Source organism: Aythya ferina, assembly GCF_964211825.1.
Source record: "Aythya ferina genome assembly, chromosome: 24".
In the NCBI taxonomy this organism is placed as follows: Eukaryota; Metazoa; Chordata; class Aves; order Anseriformes; family Anatidae; genus Aythya; species Aythya ferina.
The window spans coordinates 6,996,423-7,020,114 of NC_140322.1; the positions used below are offsets into that span (position 1 = coordinate 6,996,423).

General features: G+C 41.0%; 1 protein-coding gene across 11 annotated transcripts in view; it reads right to left on the reverse strand.

The window, feature by feature from the left end:
* Positions 1 to 23,692, reverse strand: part of EYA3 (EYA transcriptional coactivator and phosphatase 3) — a 61,676-nt gene that overhangs the window by 10,575 nt on the left and 27,409 nt on the right. For 7 of the 11 annotated variants that reach the window (XM_084496929.1, XM_084496920.1, XM_084496927.1 and 4 more), the window contains 8 exons: positions 21,830 to 21,912; positions 19,857 to 19,923; positions 18,924 to 19,066; positions 12,999 to 13,136; positions 8,291 to 8,373; positions 6,593 to 6,776; positions 2,501 to 2,640; positions 189 to 272 (listed from right to left, as the gene is read on the reverse strand). In XM_084496929.1, the coding sequence (XP_084353055.1) occupies positions 189 to 272; positions 2,501 to 2,640; positions 6,593 to 6,776; positions 8,291 to 8,373; positions 12,999 to 13,136; positions 18,924 to 19,066; positions 19,857 to 19,923; positions 21,830 to 21,912 (922 nt within the window). The remainder of the gene's footprint in view (positions 1 to 188; positions 273 to 2,500; positions 2,641 to 6,592; positions 6,777 to 8,290; positions 8,374 to 12,998; positions 13,137 to 18,923; positions 19,067 to 19,856; positions 19,924 to 21,829; positions 21,913 to 23,692) is intronic. The other 4 variants (XM_084496921.1, XM_084496922.1, XM_084496928.1 and 1 more) reach the window with 3 other exon arrangements.

Consider the following 23,692-nt stretch of genomic DNA (forward strand, 5'->3'; position numbering starts at 1 on the left):
TTTGTATAATAATCTAACTTTGTATGAAGCCACATCTAGTGTTCCTTTTTTCCCCTTCAATTTGCAACAAGTTAGAAGTATCATACTACACATTTACAACAAAATAGAATTTTCTATTCCTTTTCCAGAGATCAACATTTACTCCTGTATAACACATGATTTTTTTTCCACATAAAAGACAGCATTACCTTGCCATATTTTTGAGCGTAAGACCCTGTGAGAAGTGAATGGAAGATTATGATGGTCTCATCCAGGTCCCAGAGAAACACTCGCTGGGTAGAGAATAAAATCAAGTCAGAATCATAGAATCATTAAGGTTGGAAAAGACCTGCAAGATCATCTGGTCCAACCATCCCCCTTCTACCAATATGACCCACTAAACCATGTCCTTAAGCAACAGATTCAACCTTTTCTTAAGCACCCCCAGGGATGGTGATTTTACTACCTCCATGGGCAACCTGTTCCAGTGTCTGACCACTCTTTCTGAGAAGAAATGTCTCCTAATTTCCAACCTGAACCTCCCCTGGTCCAACTTCAGGCCATTCCCTGTTGTTCTATCACTAGTTACCTGTGAGAAGAGGCCGACCCCCAGCTCCCCACACCTTCCTTTCAGGTCGTGTAGAGAGCAGTAAGGTCTCCCCTGAGCCTCCTTTTCTCCAGACTAAACAACCCCAGTGCCCTCAGCCACTCCCTTGCATTCCAGATCCTTCACCAGCTTCATAGCCATTCTCTGGACACATTTCAGGGCCTTGATGTCCTTCTTGTAGTGAGGGGCCCAAAACTGAACACAGCACTCAAGGCATGGCCTCACTAAAGCTGAGCACAGGGGGACAATCACCTCCACAGTCCTGCTGGCTGCACTATTCCTGACACAAGCCAGGACGCCGTTGGCCTTCTTGGCCACTTGGGCACACTGCTGGCTCATGTTCAGATGAGCATCAACCAACAGTCCCAGATCCTTTTTCTCTGCACAGCTTTCCAGCCACCCTGCCCGAGGCCTGTAGTGCTGCATGGGGTTGTTGTGGCCAAAGTGCAGGACCTGGCACTTAGCCATATAGAACCTCATCCCTTGGCCTCTGCCCATTGACCCAACCTGTCCAGGTCCCTCTGCAGGGCCTTCCTACCCTCCAGCAGATTGACGTTTCTCCCCAACTAGAGTTGTAGAGTCGAGACAGTTCAAGTACAATGCTATAATAAAGGAACAACTTCTAGGGTTCATTTTGCAGTTAGTTGCAGTATGCAACTAACAGATATGAACAACAGCGTTCATCTCACAGACTAAATACATTATTAGTTAAACTCTTCCAGCGTAGCGTGGTGGAGTTTATATACTGAAACAGGGCAACTATACACTCCGGGTAAGACTCGTTTGATCAATTTTTTTCTCAAAAGCTTCTCCTGTTTTTATAGTTATAAAAGCAAAACACTAGAGTGATAATGAAATTTAGAGCCCAGCTAGGGTAGATATTTACTGCTGATGATGTAGAGAGCAACAGGTAAATGACCTTGGTGTTTATCAGAGACACCTTTGTTAAGATAAATAAAGGGGATTGGCTGTTGTGACTAATAGAATTTTAGTACAGAAGGACTTTGACAGACTTGAGAACTGGGCCAGCAGGAACTACAAGAAGTTCAGTAACTGCAGATTCTGCATGTGGGGGTAGAATAACCCCTTAAATAGGTCCAGGCTGGAAAGAGCTGGACAGTACATTGGATACCACGTGCAATATGAGCCAGCAGTGCACTCTCCCTGTAGATAAGATTAACTGCATGCTGGAGAATATGGTGAAGAACTGATGGAGGGAAGGTGTTCCACTCTGTTTGGCACTGGGAAGGTCACCCCAGAATACTGGGTCCAGTATTGTATCCCCTGTTCAAGAGGTATGTGAGGAAACTGGAGAGCAGTCAGCAAAGGGCTGCTGAGGCTGACAGAGCTGTGATGGTTTATCTTGGCAAAGAGGACACTAAGAGTGATCTAATAGCAGCCCACAACTACTTGAAGAATAACTGCAAAGATAATTGAGACAAATTCTCAGTAGTGACAGATGGAAAACTGCAACGGAAAAAAGAACAGGCAAATTCCAGCTTGGGAGATTCTGGATAGAGAAGGAAAACCTGCTTCCCAAGGTGGGTGTGGTAGTCCCAGGACATCAATATATAGATGCAGGATCTCCAACCTTGGAGGTTCTTAAGACTCAACTCAGCCAAGTTATGGTCATCCTCTTCTAGTGGTGGGGAGAGCCCTGCTCTGAGCAGGAAACTGTGCTGGAGACATCCAGATGTTTGCTCCATTGACACTACTACAATTCCAAAATGTGTTTAAGTCGTGCTTGTCAAGGGCCACTGAAGAACTAATTTGGGCCAGTTCTCAGATAACAAGGATCATAGGAATTTCCTACATTATCCCCTTTCATTTCCATGTACACAGGAGGAAGGAAAGAGAGACCTTTTACCACCACACCATTCTGTAGTGCTACCTGTAGAAAACATCAGTACTTACCTCCAGTTCACTGTCCTGTGAGGAGGAGGTGTCTGCTTTCCTCTTCCCTCTGTTCTTCCCAGGGATGTTTTTTCTTGCCTGCTCATCTAACTCTTTACTTGCTGTTGCTCTTGACAATGATGGACTTGTGGATGCATCTCCTGCAGAAAGAAATCACAGAGCTCTCATCCCCTCATTTCTCAAAACAGACACCAACACAAAACTCACAGCATTTGACCACAAGCTTCCCCTGCAACAGGTAAGACACCTTGTGTTATTGAAGCAATAGTAGTCGAACCATTGTTAAAACACAAAATATGATTTCATTGTCCCATCATTTTAAAATAGCTTTGTCTCCTGAATTCAGTACCTGTCAGGACTGACCTACTTACTGCATTCTGCTGCAGTAAAAGACATAGCACCCTTCAACCTAAGGCCTGTAAATCCCTCAAAAGTCTCTCTATCCTAGCACTGCTTTATTCTTCATTTGTTTCTTTTAATGCTTCTTGAGAGTTTCTGTCAGAAACTCTTAATCTGGAATGAAAGTACAAAGGAAAGTATTGAGTAATGCCTGTCCATCCTAGATTTCCTGGGCTAGTGAAATGAATTTTCTGTGCTGAGCAACCCTATATGAGACATGCTGTTTTCAGCATACACTACTCCCTCCTGTTCCACTGCAAAATATCTTTAGAGTAACAGTTAAGCAATAGCCAGTGTATGGAGTTATCTGGAGTATGTTCATCGTACACAAATCCATAGCATGATGACTGTACACGAGACAGACTACAGCTACATTGCCCAACCACTCCCCCCAAAACAAAACAAAACAGATAAAAAACAGGGATGTAGTTGGCCCTGGAGACAAAGGCTTGGCCAAGCAGCATGGCCATGACTGAAAAGGGATACATTATAGAGCCAATTCTCCAACCAGTAAGAACTCCTCTCACCAGGAAAGGGTAAAGCAGCATCACCAAGTAAATAAATGTTTTAATGTGCAGAGTACTATGACAATGGGAGACACCCTCTGAAACCTCTATTAACACTTCACATAGAAGATTTAACATCTTAGGTGTCTGCCTGACTTATTCAGAAATAGAACCAAAGTTTATCAGGAATGCAGAAAGGAATAGGGTCATCCATGTCCTCAATCCAGGGATACCAGATGGATGACCTGGACCAGTTTTTGACTCTGGAGCCAAGACAACTTGAAAGCTTTTGAATTTGGCCTGGGTCTTGAGCATGAAGCAACTAATGAACATGCGCCAATTCCTATGAAAATTCACGTAGAATGGTGAACTCAAGAGTACTCCTGAACTAAGAAAATGTCACTGAGAACATTAACAACTGGGCCATTCTCTGACTGGTGGCTTGAAGTAACAGGTCAATTGCTTGGAGCTTTCATAATCATGTAAAAACAGATTCAGACGTGTAGATTTCCTGCTGTTTGCTCCAACTAGAGGACAACTGCTTCCTGAAAAAGGCAAAGCACTTGAAGCACCATGCTTCTTGATTTACAACATCACAGCATGCTTTTTGTCATCACCTTGCTGTGGTATCCCACAAGGTAAAGATGGGTTGACAAGAAAGGTATGGAGAACACCTCCTGTCTTAAAAAAGGACTCGAGCCCTTTTGGAGCTACAGGAGCATATGATAGCTCTCTCTGGAATTTGGGGAGAAGTAACTGTTTCCAAGTTCTACTTCCCAGGAAGGGAAAGCCCAGTCAGTTGGACCCTGTGGACTAGCCAGGAATTCTGCCCAGCCAGAGCTCACAGCATTATCAGCAAAGTCATCCAGTAGTGATATCTGTATTCTCTCTTTGAGGGGAAAAAACAAACAATCAAAAAGCATTTAGAAAGACACCAATTATTGACATGTAAAAGCAAGGAATACAGGTGTACTGAGGTCAAAGTGTTAATTATTACTATGGGTTAAACTAGGCAATTTGTTCTGAACTGAACAGCAGTTCAGAAGCAGCTTTCCCAAAACAAAATGTTGCATGCAGAGTTCTCCTTCTCTGTGCAAAGAGGACTGAATACACTCAAAATCTGGCATTTGCCTAGTAGATGGGTTTTGCCAAAACAATAGTAGGTATCTGGAATGCAGGTCAAGTTATTGGGGATATATGCCTCCAGGAGAGAATGCTCTGGTGAAATCCAGCTATCAGAGACAAGCCTCAAAAATAGCTCTGAGGCCATGTTCACAGGGCAGCCACTCAGCAAAGCACTAGATGGACTGAGACCCCAGAAAACACTGTAGAAGTTACAAGGAATTAAGAAAATAAAGGTCCTGAGATAAGCTTAGAAAAAGGCAATATTTAAAGCAAAAGAATCCAACTATTGGTTCAGTGTTCCATTCCCTTGGACATCTAAGGAACCAAGGACCTACAGTGCACTCAGTACACTCTGTGTACTTATGCCCAAGGCATGCAGGGAGTAGGTGAGCTAAGACATAGCAAGTTCTGTTTCTAAGAGCCTGTGACACAATCATTCACAGGACAAAAAGATCTATGGAAAATAACAAGCAGAAAGGAAAAAAAAAAAAAAAAAAAACATTATGAAGACCTAACTGTAGTCACTCTTCTTTAAAACACCTAAACCAGAACTTAAAACTTCCAGCAAGCACCAAAGGAGAGGGTTTAAACAGCAGTCGTGCGCTGACACTGGTTATCAGATAGGTACCCACGCAGCTGCTTGTTCATTCTTCCCTCCAGTGGGCCAGGGGAGAAAACAGGTAGAACAAAAGTGAAAAAAATTGTGGGTTGAGACAAAAACAAGTCTTTGTCTTGTAACAAGAGAGGAGGAAAAAAAAATCAAAACCAGGTGCTGCAAAGGCCCACCACCTCCCACAATGGGCTGATACCCAGCCAGTCTCTGAGCAACAGCTGCCTTGGAAGCCAAAATGCCCTGCCGCCTTCTTCCTCTGTGTCAGTTTTTATTGCAGAGCATGTCGTTATATGGTATACATGTATATACCACATATATATGGTATATGTATTTGGCCACTTTGTATCGGTTGTCCCTGCTGTGTCCCCTTCCAGCCGGAAGTGTGCTGTCAATACTACTTTGGCCAGAAATCCAAAACACAGCACCATAAGGGCCGCTGTGAAGAAAGTTAGCTTCATCTCAGCCAGACACAGCACACTAACAAAAATAAAGTGAATCTACAACAGACATCAGATTTCATTTGGTAAGTGCTCTACAGAAACAGAATCTCGTAACACCTTGTGTAAGATGCTGGAGGAAGCACTAAGTCTTTGCTTTTATTGTTGTTAAATTTAGAAAACTGTAATTTTGTTGAGAAAAACCTTAGTCAATCAATACCTCTACAAGCTGGTACATTATATAGCATTAGTGGAGAAGGTCAGCCAAAGATGTGACTTCTCTAGAAAAGTCAGTTAAGTCCCTTTCTACATTTCTTCTAATAACAGCTAAAATCTGCCCTGACAAGTGTCAGGTAACTTAATGCTATGCAGAGCTGTTCACATACAAAGCACAGCAGCTTTCAATGGTTTACATGATGAAGCAGACAGAAGAGAGGAAAGTAAAGGATGCGCTCCAGGGCACATCAGAGACCAACTCATTGAGAGGTTGTGGCCAAACTACAGCTCTTAAAAATGCATGAGAAGTTCCAAAGGGCCTCCTTACCTGGGTTTGGCAGCTGTGTAATATGAATACCTGGCTGCAGGAAGGTAAGAGCTAGGAGCTATCAAGGCTGGATATCACATAGATGCCCTGGAGCCCACGTGGACACCCAGCCCGGACACGTGACAAGAGGCAACATACCCCAGAAAGCTGCTGTCAACTCCCCTTCCAGTCACCCCCGGAATTCCCTCTCTCTACAGCATTCAGAGTATATGGTGTGTGTCTCCCAAACCACAGTAGTATAAGATTTCCAATACATAAGTCTGGCTGGCCCACCACATAGTCTGCACATCAGTAAGACAGAGTGTGACGATGGAAACAAGCATCCTGTCCAGGATTGCACAGCACACAAATGTGCTTCAATTACACATTTTGAAATAAAGTTTTCTCCATGTCTGCACACTGTGTTGTTTATCAAAGGTATTAGCCACCCTGTTACAGATGCCACCCTGTTAAAGATGCAACCATTACCAGAGGAATGTCTCTGCACCGTCCGTGTAGGCACCATGGCATTTGTTTTTTCAGTCGGATACGTAGTCGTTGCTAATGCAGTACTCTCCGCGCTGCTGTCTGCTGGTGTTATGGCCCCAAAGCCAGAACTTGGGTAACACGTCTGGTACTGACTTTGGCCAAGGATTGTGTATGTAGGATATTCCTATTAGAGGAAAGGATTAGTTATGACAGGACACTCCTTTCAGAAAACATTCTATATCATGGTGAATTTTATACTAGAATATGCCTGTCAAAGAAAAATGTCAGCAAGAGCATAGTCTGACTTCGACTTTATGCTATTACCTTCCACACACATAGGAAATCCCCAAGAAAGGATTGAGAGAGATGACTTCCCAATAGCCTCCACAGCAGGGAAGTTCTGCCCACAGAAGGCCAGAAACCACAGGGATTTTCCTCTGCCTCTAGTTTCTTCAAAAATGAATTTATATGAATGATGTGACAGTAATAGGGGAGCATCCAGTTGATGCCAAGGCATCAGTCCACTATCTTCTGGAATTTGTGTCTTTGTCTTGTGTTTTACTTTGATACCAGATGTACTGACAGCAATAGAGAACGGCTCTGGCATTGACTCAGAATAAAATCCCAGCCACAAGAGATAAAGGATAAAGTGCCTTTACTCATGACCTGTCTTCAGAAAGCAATTAAATTGCACACTGTGATTAAAGATATCTATTTCTGAAGACAATTTACTCATTTCAGAGTTGATCACTGAAATCAGAGGGCTCCTGAACTCAAGCTATACTTGAGGATTTTCATTTCTGCTACTGATAGTAGAGAAAATAGCCACCCTCTAAGTGCCATGTCACATTCTTCTGGCACACTGCACACTTCCAGTTCACTCAGGGAGTTTCTTGAATTTGTGAACATGCATCAGGCAATTCAGTCTGCATTACAATCCAGTCAAGATTTTCTCCTTAAAATTCTAAGCAAGTTTATGCTAACGAAAGAACCTTAAAAAGCAGCAGTGTAAATATACAAGGAATTTGCTTTAACCCTTGGATTTCCCACAGCTCCTGTATTCTCCTTCTGCAAAACTGTGATGTTGAAGGGTTTCTTTGCAATATCTGAATATTCAGACTGGCAGTTAACTGCTGCCTGCAGGAAGAAAGGAGTTATTACCCCACAGTAGGACATACTGGAAGGGCTCTGTTCTCATACTGGAAGGGCTCTGGGCTTTTTGATTTTGTTTTATTCTAACTATCAGAACACATATCTCACTCAACTTTTTTGATTGTGTACAACATACATTCCTTTTCTTGCTGAGGGAGATCAAAGGTATTCAAAAGATGTCCAACTATAATCCTCCCTGTAGTTTGGTTCTAATACTAGTTCTATTGTTTCTTTTCCAGTGTCTCTCATGAAGAAATCTCAGTGCTCTGTTTAAGATTCACCACACGATTAGCGGATAAGGGCAGAGCTATGGACAGCTCAAATAAGTTTGCTGTGAAGGTCAAAGGGAAGAGCAACATCGTCAGAGACACAGCAAGAGCAATTTTGCTGACTTAGAGTAACATAATGAACCCTATAATTTTAGTAACCATTGTGCTCTACTTAAAGTTGTGCAAATATTTTGCTTTCTTCTGTTAGTTTTGAATAATGTGTTAAACAAAGGTGAATGAGACGCTGCACATAAATATAGCAAGGAGGAAATTTTACCTGTGAGATGCTGGCTACGGCTGATGTAGAAATATTGACAACAGTCGAAGATGTAGACACGGGATTGGCATTGGTAGTTGATGCTGTAAAATTAAGAATTACTTCATATAAATATATATGTTTCAAGAGAAGTACGAGAGACAAGACCAACCTAAGATGTAAAATAAGTTAATAAGTTCTTACTGGCTTAGGTGCAAGCATTTGTGCTTCCAGCAGAGCTCTGCTTGTAATGGCCAAAAAAGTGTTGGGGGGTATCTTGAAACCAGTTAAATTTCCACCGGGCTTACAGGGGAGGAGAACTGACACACAGTGATCTTTAAAAACATCATTTTCAAGTGTTTCAGAAATTTTACCTAGAGCTTTTAAAAAGATTTTTCCCCCTCTGTGCCCGCTAAGCAACTGGAGTTTAATCAGAATGGCTACATACCTTTACTAAAAGTTTTGAGAAGACAGAAATCACATTCTGATGTTTAATTATAAGCAATTAAAAATGAATCAGAATAAACAACAGACATGAAGTGTGTTTAAAATCAGTTCAATAACAAAACGCTTATCTGTTTGCATTGGAATTAATATGTTTAGTTTAATTAGATCAAAAAAAATAAGGAAAGAGTAAAAATATTTCAAAATATAATAAGGGTGCTTCCTAGTGGAGAAGTGAATACATCTCCCCATATATATCCCTGTAAGATTACAACTAGTTTTTTGGATGAGAGTTTCTGAAATAATTTGTCAACATGTAGGACAAATTGTTAGAGACATCTAGTTGTTAGTAAGAATTTTAAGATGTTTAATACTCTTCACATCACTGCATTCAGTTCTTCTAAAGTACTTAAGAGGCAACTAGACCTTCCGGGAACAACTCATGGCATCTGCTATATGTCATTTAGCAGATTTGATGATTTTACAGTGACAAGGCTATAACATTAAACATTACTCCACAGAGTTTCAGGAACCTCAAGGATTAGTGAAAACAAATACAGAAATAAGCACAAACAAAACCAGCATGTACTAAACCAAGTGCCACCAAGAAATATTTTCTTTTGCTAAACCTAATTTCTTTACACACAAATAAAACCAAAAATTGTTAAGAAACTTATGAAAAGACTTGAAGAAATCCACAATATCACCTAGTTTACCATCACTCTGAGAAAAGCCTTTCTGCAAATCACATCCACGCAGAATTCACCCCAAGACTGAAGAACTCAACATCCTGAAGACTTCAGTCTTTCTAGCCCAGAGAAGCTGCAAAGGGGAACAGACCACCACGAACTCTTAATCAATATACATTGTATTACAGCAAGCACAGGTACTACCTGGTAAACAGCTCCTGGGAAGAGGAATCGATCCAAAATATGCCTCAAAAAAGGTGAAAAACAAAAGAAATACATCTTAAAAGAAGTGCAGAGATGCACAGTATTTACAAGAGGTGGGAAAGTGAAGTGGCCTCTCTACAGAAGCAAAAATAAAGGCAAGTGATTAGCCCCTGGGAATCCCCTCACAGATAGGAGCAGCAGTGTTCAAAAACAGGTGTAAGGAAGTTTTGGGGGTGAACATTTAGAAAAAGGAAAAAAGGCTGCACTAAACAGTAATAATGGCAATGAAGATATTCAAGTGCATGTTGTAGCTATGCAGCTACTAGAAGCAGGAGCTGTGAGCATCAGGGACTTGTCAGATACTCCTCAAATGCAATTGCTGAAGAGCAAGGGATAGTTTCCAAATAAAAATCCTTTTAACTATACATATTACAGAAACAATCAAAGCTGCTGTTTATAGTAAGAAAATGCCACCTGGCAGGGCACTGCAAAGCATGGATCTCCAGAAAAGCTCCTTGCTAACAGAATGAAGCTCATGGGAAGCTGGAAGAAATGAACTACCAAAGTTGTTCTACCACATCGCTCAAAATTATCATGGAGAGCAAACAGAAAGAGATTCACCTCTGCAGTGCACTGAAGAGGCTGCTTCTCCACTGAGACAGATCACAGAAGTTTAAAAATAAACATAGCAAAAAACTTCCAAGAGCTGGGACTCTGGTTAAAAACACAGACCACCCAATCCCCAACTTCACTGTTTACCTTAACTCCAGTCTCATTCCAAGATTACTTTTTTAATTATCCTGTATCTGTAAAATGTAACACATCAGATCTTTATAAATGGCTTCTACTACATAGATCAAGCAATTCTTTCTGCACAGGGGGTCAGCACCTTTGCCTCTAAATGGGCCAAAAACACACAAAAATGTTTTGCATGGATGTGCCAGAAGGGATTTTTCATGATCATTTCCTGATCTCAGTTTTAATGGTCCTGTAAACAGCAGTCTTTGCCTTGAAGCTGCCATGTCTCTTTCTCTTCTGATTTCTCGTTTTCTCCCCCACTTTCAGAGCTCGTCTTCAGACCTTTCATCCCTAACTCCCCTGCCTCATTCATCCCATTCTGTCTTGCTTCAGTTGTTTTCAAAGATCCTCTTTCAAGCAGCTTCATGTGCTGGGAAGGGAAATGGTAATTAATGCATTTTACATTTCGCTTGGCTGCATTGCTCACATGGAAGAAAGAGGTGAGGCAAGAAGCAGCCATCCCTCCCATGTCACTGTCAGCACTTCACAGAGCCTCTGCTACTTGCCATCACAGCTACAGCTTGCATGAGTACAAAAAGCAAAATTCTCAGTCACTAAGCACCATCTGACCTATTACCAGGGTTTAAATATCATTTTAGTTCAGTCCACCATTAGTCTTCAGACTAAATTGTATTGATCATGCACTGTAAACACGTCCATTGGGCCAGCAGCACCATACAACTGTTTAGCACTCTGTTTTGTTTGAAAAAAAAATATAAAAAGATAGATCTTCAAGAGATCAATGGTCTTTGTCCATCCTTCCAGCTCCTGTTCTCCACTACCTCCCCTGCACCACCAGTCCAAACAGAGACTTATTTTTTCACACTTTCAAAGTGCAGTCCGAAGGGAAACTCTTCTCACAACATGAGACTCCTAGGCCACATTCTTACAGATGTACAGGTCAAGTATTTTAAAATCTTCCTGCGAAGTGAGGACTGACAAGTGATTTCTTTTACCTCATTTATTCCCAGGGATTTACCTGCTTGCTGTAGCACACCAGCTGACAAAACTGCCTGAGGTCATATTATGCAGAACTATTTCTGACAAATTCCCCTTTGCAGTTAGGGCTAGTGCTATAAAACATTACCATTTATTCTGCCAGTTGAAGTACCTGGAGAAGAGTTATATTTAAAGAATGGTAGATTTCCAGTGGTATACTTCTAATCACAAACTGGAAGTAAATTTACTTCCAGTAATTTACTGAGAAGTAAATTGAGAATAAACACTATACTGTGCCATTTACCGTCACAACGAAGCAAGGCTGAGCACGTACCGTGACATAAAATGTCTTTCCTATCACTGAAAGACATGCTAAGGAAATCTATTATCTAATTATTCTCCTTTACTTGGCACTCGTTAGAACACATCTGGATATGGCATTCAGTTTTGGTCCTCAAGCACATGAAAAATGCTGCTAAACTTGAACAGGTCTGTCATAGAACCACCCAAATGGTCAGAAGCTGGAGCATGTGCCCTGCGAGGGGCATGTTGTAGCTATGCAGCTACATAAGGGCAGTGGGCTTCTTCAGGCTGGAGAAGAGATGGCTTTGGGGCACCTAACATCAGCCTGCAATATCTACAAGGAAGTAATCAAGAAGACAGCGCCAGGTTCTTTTTGCAGGTGCACAGACAGAGAAAGAGATAAATGGTCAAATGGTCAGATCATGAAGGAGAGGATGTTCTGACTTGACAAAAAAAAAAATAAAATAAAATCATGATGACATTCTGTCACTGGAGGTGGTGAAATCCCGATCCTTGGAGGTTTGTGAAACCCAAATGGATAAAGCCCTGAGCAGCCTGGTCTGAATTCAGTGCCAACCATTCTTTGAGCAGGAGGATGGACTAAAGATTCCTGAAGTCCCTGAGTTATTCCATGAAAATATCACACATGAAATAGATTAAGTATTCCTGAAATGGTTCCTACAACCTATAGAGACAAATTTTCATAATTCATCACCCAAATGTAAATGGCAAAAATTCAGTCTAAAAAAAGGGTAACTATTTGCACATATTTGCCATAAGCTGATTGCTATGGAAGCTGGTGAAAGTCAGCACACAGCTTTCTTAGATGGGACACTTTAGCGGTGGGAATACCTGTAGACTAGTTCTGTAATCACAAATCCACTTTCCAAGCTGGAGGCCTCACACAAGCAAGACAATATCCTGCTGTGCGTGTGTGGAGGGAGGGGGGGAGTATATACATATAATATAGGAGCCTTCTACTGCCAGAAGGAAATAAAAAAAATCCAGCCTGAGTCAGTACATTTACTGACTTCAAGCTAAAGACCAACAACAACAAGCTGCATGAACATTCCCAGTAAAGGCATGCAAGAACACAACATTTAGTCTCCTTTCCCCATCCCATTTGCTCTTCACCCTGTTAAGTCCATCAGCATGGCACCAAGAAGCCAGCCTGGTGCATACAGAGGTACGTAGCAAATACAAAGCCAAATACATACACACGCTCAAATAGAAAAGAGACAAAGCATAAAGAAGCATGCACAAACCAAGAACAAACGTGCAAGCCTCTCTATTTGTGGTATCTATACTCAATTAGGTGGAGAGAGATGCAGATAAAAACCATGCCAAGTTACCTTCAATGGAATAAGAATAATGTGCTGGGCTGGGCTGGCTTGTGGTTAACCCTGTAGTGCAGGTAAGAACACTGTGCTGACTTGTAGATGGAGTCTGAATTAAACCACTTTCAGGTTTCATACCTGGCCACAGTGCACCTGAATCAGATAAATTGGACCAGTTATAAACAAATATGCTGGGACCAAACAGCATGCTGCTACCTCAGATTAAGATTTTTTGCTTGTCACAAAAGCAAGGAACAAATCACACATGGAAGATGTTTAATTTCTGCATTAGGAAGCCCTGATTGTCAGGCAGCACATGGGTTAGAGCTGCTGACAAAACTTGCTGAAAGAGAAAATTAAAACCACCAACAAGACCAATTTCCAAAGCTTTCAATTAAAAACCCATTAGTGTAACAGTAAGACTCACTGCCACGTAGGTATAAAGGAACTGCTAATACCTCTGATGTTTTGGGCTGAGTTTCACAGCACTGTAAATGACCTCAGCTATTACATAGCCAGGCTGGGGTTGGTATCAGTTAATGTCAAGGTCAACACTTCTACTGCTTCACTGGATTTTGGGTCAAATACTTAAAAACAAGCTAAAAGTCAGTAAAAGAAAAAAAAGGGGGGGGGGAATCTGAAAGTTTCCTCTAACTTTTCTGCCATTCTAGAAAGTATTTGTAACAATAATGGCAAAAGCACACCTACAGCAATGTGATTTTTAATTTGTATGTACAAGGCACACACAGGAAGTGTGGTTTTAGCTCAGGCACTGTGTTACGGCCTAGTCTGCTGTACTAGTGACAACAGCATCTGACTGCAGTAACTCATCTGGGGCCTGGCTCTTCAGGACTTGTCAGGCACTTTTTGTTGTTGTTGTTGTTGTTGTTTTGCTTGTTTTTTGTTTCTGAATTCAAATTTCATCATTTCTGTTTCTTGCAATTGTAAGCCCCAGGAATCCAGCTGGGGTCTGAAAGATGATTGTCAAATACTCAAGACGCTCCAACTTTTCCACCCTCCTGGACCAAGATTTGTTTCAAGGAAGTAGAAAAATTTTCACTAGGAATAAGATACTGCATTTTTAAGTTTGTATAGAAGAAAAGTGCGTTCATTCTTTCAGTACCAGACTGACGGGATAAAAGGATGCTGAGGTCACATTTTTATGGGATTAATGACTCAAAATTATCAACCCAGAGTATGAAATACATCTAGTAGTTAAAGCTGCTGCAGTCCCCATGGCAAAAGTCTAACCTGCCTGGGGTTAACCTACAGCCAGTTAAATGCATTTCTCCTTGGCCTGCAGTAAAAAAGCAGGTATTAGCTCAGAAGATGTACTTAAAAACAAGCAGGAGCGTGCAAAGCAGAGGGACAAAGGGCATCTGGAGCTAGGCACAAAGCTCAGGGCCAGCAGAAAGATCAACCTCTGTCTTAAACCCCTTCCAATTCAGGGAGGAAAGCACCAGCATCATGGCTACAAAAAACAATTGCAGCCTTTCAGCTGCTCCAGCAGGATGAGCCATGGGCTACAAGCTCTGAGTCTCTTAGGCAGAAGGTCACAGGAGATCCTAGAGCCAGACAAGGAGTATCTCCAAGAGCTCACTCCTCATTGCAGCTTTGTCAGAATCAAATTCTGCAGTGGTTCTTTGAGATTGGGTATGTAGATAAATCAGTCAGTCACCTATGAGTCAAATTAACTCACCCATCTGTCTATCTGTATAGCCACTCAGGGTTTGGTTCTTGTTTTTGTTATGGTTTCAAACCTTGAGAACCTTGATAATCAGCAAACAAAAGGGAAAAACTGATTTAAGGACAATTGCAAACATATTGCAGAAATTCCAGGACAAAACGTATGGGAAACAAATCCTTTAAGGAGAGTAGAAGGCATTGTTTTTGTTTAGTCTGGAAAGGGAACGCTACAGTCTTCAATTAAGTAAGTAATTTTTAGAGAGGACAGTAACCAGAGCTCCTCACAGTGCGAGATAAGTGGACAAGTAGCAAAGGGCATTGATATCAGACATTCACAGAATACACCAAGGTACCTAACCACTGTGATGGTGAAACACAAACCACCTCTGAATGCTGTAGGATAATCATCATACACTGGGTTTAAAGCCAGATCAAACAGACATGTTCAGAGGTTTTCACAGGGTTGGTTGGATGCAAGTGCAGGAGCTAACTCAGTGTGTGTGTGAAGACATCTTTCATACCCAGCTTTCCACGACCGCCTCTTTGTCATCACTCAATGTACCTTTCTATGTGACACTCTACATTCTGTTCAGAAAGGCACACTCTTGCACTGGCAATGCACATCCTTCCCTGTTGTCCTGCATTTAGAAACTAGTGCAGCCTCCAAGATGACCAAGAAAGCAGGATAAGATGGATGTAAGACTCCTGCACATCTGATGGCAGCACTGCAGCTGAGGCAGAAGAATGTCATAGGACACATGTACATACACAGAAAGACCCCACACAGTATAGTCTACCACATGTATGTTTTTCTGGAGTAAATGTAAACCATCACATCTACAATATTTCTAACACAACCTTAAAGCCACGCACATACAGCTTGTATGTTATTACTCTCATTTTAGTCTGTTTTTTTTTTTGTTAAATAAATCTCTCCAGACCACAAACATGTTTTGTGTGCAACAGTCAGCAGAGCACTAAACAACAGAGCACTAATCACAAAAAAAAATATTCCAGCACAAGGACAAGTGACTAACAGGCATATATATGTACACATACATGTGTGTGTGTGTATTCACGTATATATATATACACGTGTATACACACACACACACACAGAAGGCCATCTTTTCTCCAAAGGCAGCACCCTGAACTGAGTGATCTCAGGACTGTGTTTGCTTTTGTCAGCTGCTTCAACTTCATGCATAAAATACACCTGCCTTGCTCCAGTTAAGAAATCCATGATGTCTTCTTTTTGACATAGAAGCAAATGCACAGTAATAAGACACACAAACCTTTGGAGAAGGCCCTTTGATGTGCTGGTAAAACACTTGACCTACCTGGCCAAGTTCTCACCTGCTCAATGGAGATACTATGAGCAGACAATTTCTAGACTTTCCATTGCATCATGCATATTTAATCCTCAACGCTCCACCGGACCTGTCCATCTTCTCAGTATGATCACATACGTACTACTCCAGTAATGGAAATCATACTGGAAATGTATGATTTCAATATTTCCCTAACACTTAAATTCAGAATAAAAAAATTGGGTATTTAATAGTAGTCCATGAAAACTTTACCAATGCATTTCAGTAATTGATCACATTTCAAAAAATATTTAATGGACAAAAGTTGCTATGAAGTTAATAGAAAATGCTGATCTCTTGCCTAGATCTTCAGAAGACACTTTGAATGCAACAGAAGTTAACAGTTAATTAACTAATTACTGGCAAATTCCACAGACTTTGAATTAAAAAAAAAAAAAAAAAAGATAAAAAACCACCACTGCCACCAACAAAACACCACAAAAAAACAAACAAACAAAAAAACCCTACCAAAAAAATCTACCACCCCACCATGAAAATTTCATAGACAGGTCTAAAATATCTTTTAAAAACATCTTGGCCTACAAAACCAAACCAAACCAAAAAAAAAAATAATAAAAAAAGGAAACACAGCACAGAAAAATACAGAGAAGCAGCCTCAGTGCACTGTCCACAACAAACTGCGAATAAACACCAAACAAGTGAAGGAAACGACACCACCAGATGCACCAGAAGATCATGAAAGCAACGGGAAGGCACCCTGGGAAGAAGAGTACATTCCAATGACCATACCACAGAGTCAGGCACTGTCTGTCAGTAACGGACTGTTTGAGAACACCCAACACTAATTCACAAGAAAAAAAAAGGACGAGTACGGTGTTTAGAAAGACAGCAGACAAACTACAGTGGCAACTGAAGACTTGGGTCTGGACATGATAGAAGACAGACTAGATGATCTTCAAAGGTCCCTCCCAACCCAAACCACTCTACAATTCTGTGACATCAGCATCAAAACTCTCCATGCTCATTCATCTTTCCAGGGACAAGCTCTCCTGAAGGAATGACTGGAGAGGTCAGAAATCACAATGGACATATTTGAACCTTACTGAAGGGACTGCGCTAGAAGTGCAGAAGCAGCAAACATCAACAGCCACCCAAATGCCCCTCTTCTCCCGAAGAGCCTCAAGTCTCTCTTTAAAACAGCTCTCACACCCTCAAAGCTCCTACTTCATGTCTTTCAAGCAGTTACAACAACATATCTCAGCATTAATACAGTGCTAATGTGATTTGGGAAACACTGATTAAACCCTAATGAGCCAGCTACTACAGAATTATCATTATATTCCTAAGGATACCTCAATGACAAACAAAAACTCCTTTCCAATAATTCCAGCTATATGGGGGAGAGCGAGAAGAAAAGGGGCTGGAGGGGAAGAAGTGCATACGTAAGTTTTACATGTTGACCATTTTCATAAAGATAACAATTTGTGCCAAATCACATGGTAGTTTAGCATATCTAATAAGAATGAGCACAGTTGCATCTGCTTTTCCACACCATCTTTTAAAAATACCATGACATATCTGTTGTTTTGAAATATATATATATATATATAAGTACTGGTTCTGTCAGTGGCTAGCAAGCCATACATGTTGCTTTGTTTTTATACAATTAGTTCTTCAGCTATAAAAACCATCGTTTTACACCCAGAATTCCTAAGATTTTAGCACTGAAAAAAAATTGGCAAGAGGCTCTGTTAAAATAGCTATGCAATATGACCACAACCCCCCAAAACAAACGTTTCATTGCTATCTCACAGCTGCACAGCTCACTGACAACATGTTTTCTCCTGTGTTACCTGCGTGGAAGGGTGATGCTCTCCCCTCTCATTAGAGCTAGGCACTGAGGGGCAAAACAGCCTCCGCCACCACACATTTTTGAGAGCTGGCAACATCACACATTTTCATATATGAAACCAAGCAGAGCGAGATCAAAAATGAAAAGAGAAGTTTAAATGTTAATTTGTAATAATCAGTCACATAATTTCATAATTTCTTAACCATTTTTTTCTCCATCATCTGTCACTTCAACATATAGAGCATGAGAAAAGACCAGATAGCTCCTTTCACTAACTCACATCTCTCAGAAGTAGATGTTTCTGTCTGCACTACTCATCCCCAACACCCTTTATACTTCACAGAGAAAAACAGCAATTATATTCTAAAACAGACCAAGACCCCAGGAGGTGTGTCTTTCTCTCCATGCTCTATAAGGAAAGCACTTGGTGAATAGCTCAAAACCTCTCCATCATGCTTTAGATGCTCAGTTACAACAGGACACTTATCCTCCTCCAATCATTTGCAAAAACTGCAATGGCTGATAGAGGGAGGGCTCAAGTATCAGAGCAACTTAAGCAAACTTATTTTTTGAGAAAACTCAAGAGACATTTTAGCATGAAATCTGCATTTGGTGAAACATGAGATAACAAAAAAAGTCTTATTCCTGGCCAGCAAAAAGGAAGGGAAAAATATCTTCAAGCAGAGATGATCTAGTACGAGGCTTTGCATGTTTTCACTGACCGGGAAACTGCACAAATGCAGCTATAACTGGAAAAAATGATGACCCCAAACTATGAAACATCTGGCAAGCTTCATGGATAGACTTTCAAATTACTGGCCAGGAAAACAACTTTGGGAAAATAGGATTTTATAATGTTAAGTCCCGTCTAGAGGTATCTCCCACTAAATCAGAGCTATTGCCACAAAACCTCTTTCTCACATTTCACTTAAATCCACAATTTAAGCCAGGCATGTGCTCTTCTATATGCTCTTCTCTCTAATACATCTAGTTAAACTTAACATTTGCTTTTTAATGAGACACAAAACAGTAACTACAGGCACTAAAAGTCTTTGAAAATTTACTTCTTACCGAAAGGAGGTAGTCCGTAGGTTTGGGTGGTCTGGGGGTAGATCGTGTAGGGCTGAGATTGCTGTAGTGCTTGGTACTGAGTCTGACCAGGGTAAGGGCTCATTGTTTCCGATACAGGTACAGAAAGGATATGTGCATATGGCCTTATTAAAAAGAAGGAAAACAAAACAACAACAAAAAAAAAAACACATTATTTACCTTATGCAGCTTTCAACCTCCAAGCCAGAAAACACCTTATTAAATTGCTTCAGAAAGAAGAAACAATTCACACTGACACACACTCTCAGTGTAACACCCACTCGTGTTTCCTAATCTGACAGGCTCTTGGTTTGCTTGTTTCTTCCAGTGAAACCAGAGGAAGCTCTCTCCTTCACAGCAACAGAACACTACTTCTTTCTTCTGGACTGGGAAGGCAAGGGGAGAGGGGAAGAAAGAACTCCCCTTTCCAATAGGCATAAGCAGTTAGTTTCAATCATCATGCCTCCCAGCATCGATTTCTAAAGCTAATATTGTATAGCGCTATGTATCAGAACTAATGGAAGAAAGAGACTATACAAAAGTAAGCATGGGGGATTTAGACCTACTATTCTGTGCTATGGGGAAAAACTATTAACATCCCCAAATGTGGTAAACAACCAGCAAAATCTCATACTTCCCTTATATTCATTTATGTCTGCCTATTCCTCAAATACTACAGGCAGTATTCAACAAGACTATTGTGTTGCTAATTACTTGAAGATGCTCCTTCATCCTTGTGAAGGTAAGACAGCGGCCACTGAAGCCAAAGGGTGACTTCTACTAGCTTCAGTGTCCACAGCAGTCTGTTGCCTAGCAGATATGAAAGCGCAAGTAAAGCATAACAGAAGTGCATAAAGATGCAAAATATTACTTCAGAAAGGAGTTACAACATTTTATAACAATTGTTCAACTTACTTTGTAGAATACATTTGTGAGGTATAATCATTTGATGACCTTGGGATATAATCTGTGCATGTCATAACTGGAAAAAAAATAGTTTATATAATTACACAGGAGATTTCAAAACCCAACAATTAATGTCAATTAAGTATCACCATATGCAGTCCATTTTAACCAACACACAGTATTTAACAAAAGTTTTTTAGTTCCTTGGATATCTGTTTTAAAGTGAATTCTGAAAAAAAAAAAATGGAGCATTAAAACACAACAAAAATGTTCTTGCTGATTCAGAGCAGGTAAATGCTTGTCAGTACCACTTCTCCCTTTGTAAGCGTGCTTCCTCTTTACCACCTGGTGCCATCAGCTTTTGCAATTATCATTACAAAACCTCGACTTCAACTGCAGCCCCCATGCTTGCACATACCAAATGGCCTTCATGTGCACTAAGGTTAATGTTTCATTTCTGTACCCTGGAGCAGACACCTGAGCAGGTGGCGGTTTTGCTAAGCGTCTCTCTTCTCCCTCCCCAAGCCTGGGCAGTGCCCAGGCCTGGCATAGTACAGCTCATTTTCTGCTTACACAGGGGTTCGCAGGCTCATTTTCTCACATGAACTCGGTATGACTCCTACCAAAGAAGTAAGAGCAGAGAACATGCTTTCCTGCGTACTGCCTGTACCCACAGCATGGCTCCAACAACCTCTCTTTCTTTGGAAGAGCTGTTGCCAGCTTAACAAACTCAATCCCACAGACCATGGGCTGAGCACAGTGCACAAAGCTCAGAGTCCGAAAACGGATGACCTCAAAAGAAATTTGACAATTGCATGTAATGGAACGCTTCTGGTTTTTAACATTGTCTATGGTTCTAGAATACCTCTTATGAGACAGTTCTCAATGATAACACTGGGGTGGAAAAGGGTGCCATTAAAAATATTGAATTCAGATGAGCACACCCGATAAATACTCAGTTGTCCATCAAACTAGGGAAGTGAGGATGTGCAGGACCCCTTGCACAGTTTCTAGCACCATACAGCCCCTCTCTTGCACAACACCTCCACAGAGGACTATGGTGCAGTCATCTCCAAGCTAAACATAATTTTTGGCTGTAAGTCTGTAGAGTGCATGGGTTTATCAGTTCAGTTCTATAAACACCATACCCAAATTCTTAGCAAACACAGCTGTGCTGCTTATGGATCCATACAACTTCTAGAATTTCTAAATGCCTTTTCCAGATAGACAGCAGATTTTGCAGGCTAAAACTTCTGATAACTCCCAGAACTGCAACAGCACATTGATTAAAACAGCAAACATGCAATCAGTTAGCAATGGGAAGTTATACATTACATATTTTCAACTAAGTTGAACTGATTTACAGTTTCAGGTAACTACAGGCAGTCAGAAGTATTCTGCACAGAAATTTACTTCCATAACAGCCCCAGCCCTCTTTTTCTAAAGGGGAGGATAGATTCCACCTCTCCCTTACTATGCAATCTTTTAAATTTTCTGCCTCAGTTTCCCCTCCACTTACTTTAAGGAATTTCTGCAGACATTAGATAAAGTTCAGAGTCTAAGACTAAGTGTATAGTGTATTATTAGGAAAAAAAAAAAAAAAAACAGCTGTGTAGAGATAATGATTTATAAAACTAATATCTTTTATAATGGGCATTATTATTGATCAACACAACCCTTCTCTGAAGAAAAACAATACACGAGGCAGGTAAGACATAGCAGTAATCAGCAGCAAGTTTGGGGACAGTAATACAGAGGTAGATAGCAAATGGTATCTGCACACTATCGGCCACACAAAGAGAGGCATTAGTGCTTTGTTAGCACCACAGGAAACCTTCACCTTACAACTGATAGTGAGGATAGGCAAAAGATTACAAGGAGGAGACAAAGCTAGAAAGCTAGTACTTGATGAAGCAAAATAGTAAGACCACTGAAAGAAATGAGGAAAGACACCAAGAACAGAAAAACTCTGAGATACTTACTCTCACTTGACATGGAAAGGTTTGAACCAAGGTTTGAAGATTCAGGTTTCTGATCGCTGACTTCTGTGTTGCTCACATGACTGCTAGGACAAATAAAGGCTAATCATTAGCATTATGAACCTTTGCATTAACATCCTTGGGCATCTTAACCCTGGGTTTCAGCCTTCCAAACTGAGAGAAACTGATTCTTAACAGAAACTAGCTCTGCACGCTTTGGTATTTCACACAGACATCCTAAGAGACAGATCTGCAACTCTGATTAGACATTAAACTGTCATCACCTTCAGCATGTTAACTCACCAACTGGTCTCTGGATACGAGGCTATATCTTCACTGACAGCTCACCAGACCTAGCAACTTGGTGCTGCTGCCCGCAGTGCTAAGTATGAACTTTCCTCCTGGCCACCTAATCCCTGCAGTTCAGGCACCCACCAGGCTCTTCCATGAGAGTTTAATTTGCTAAACCAGCACAAAAAATCATGGAGTTGTTTTTGCTTGGACAATAGACTAAAACTTGGTGCAGGGGGTGAGCTACAAGCAGGAACTCCTCCTCTCAGGAGCAATAGCCTATTATGTTGTCTCCCTCACCCTGTAAAACTGCAATCTGAAAACATCTGAATAAAACAGATGTCTCAAAACTTCGTGAAAAGCTGTGTTGCAGAACTAAAAATAATAAAATTAACAATAAAATGAAAAAAGTAAAAAAGTAATTTCATTAAGAAATTAAATGTTCTTCATACTCTACATACAACACCAACACTTACGTGTAACTAAAATATCGCATTAAAAATTCAATATAATCTAGTAATTGGGCAAACATTTCTAAAGTATAAAACTGACACCCATCTCAAGGATGCTTAAACACTGGCCTTCAGGGCCAAACCCAGCCACAAGGCAACCTCCCTTGCAAGTGGGTGTCTGAGACAACAGGGCCACAACACACCACTCCCTGCAGCATCGGCTTAGCTCCTGTAGGCACAGGGGAGGAAGAAGCTGAGGAGAAAGCAATTAACCAGTAATGCCCATGGAGCTCCATCCAACCCAGGAATGCCACCTCCTGGCTGTGACAGCCCCTTGCTGCCCTGCTCCTTGTGACGGATGGGTTTGAGATAACCCCCTAAGGCTGGGAGGCAGTGCCAGGCAGGGAGTACAGCTCTCCTGGTAGAGCATGAGGGTATGGAAAGAGCTGAGTAGTGAGTGTTTGATTTCTCACACATGTAAGAATTCTTTCCTTCAGCTGGAGAGAAGGAATGAAGCTTGATCAAAATGCATTATCTGGCTTTTTCCCCAAAAAAACTTTATAAATGAGAATCCTTGATTTTTATTTTTTTTAACATTAGTAGCTGAACAGACTTCAATAACATATTTTGAGTTTTGCAAGAAAATAACACTTTTGTGAAGACTTGGGGCACGTATCTACTATTATTATTGGGGAAAACAATCCTGTGATTCTGTGGCGCAGATAGTCAAGTCAGTGGCTGCTAAATTGCATGCAGTTTGTAAACAGATTGAGAGCTATAGAGCTACTTCTTTAGATCACTTCCTACGGAAAATGTAATAGCAGATAAAATAAAATTTCTGGTTATACCATACTTGCCCATGTTTCCTCTTTTTCTCATTACTACTCCACTACTCGCATACCTGTGCTCGTGGGACACATTCATCCCAAGTGCTTTCATCAGAAACAACTTTTCAGTTCTCCCCAGCTCACAGAGAAATTGTCACTTGTACTACAACTGCCTTATACCACAGAGAGGTTCCCACAGACCAGCCTTACAAACAGAGCATGGTATATTCAAAGGGTTAAACTCTCTTATTCAGCTGGATGCCTAGTGCTCCCAGGACAGACTATTCCCACTTACA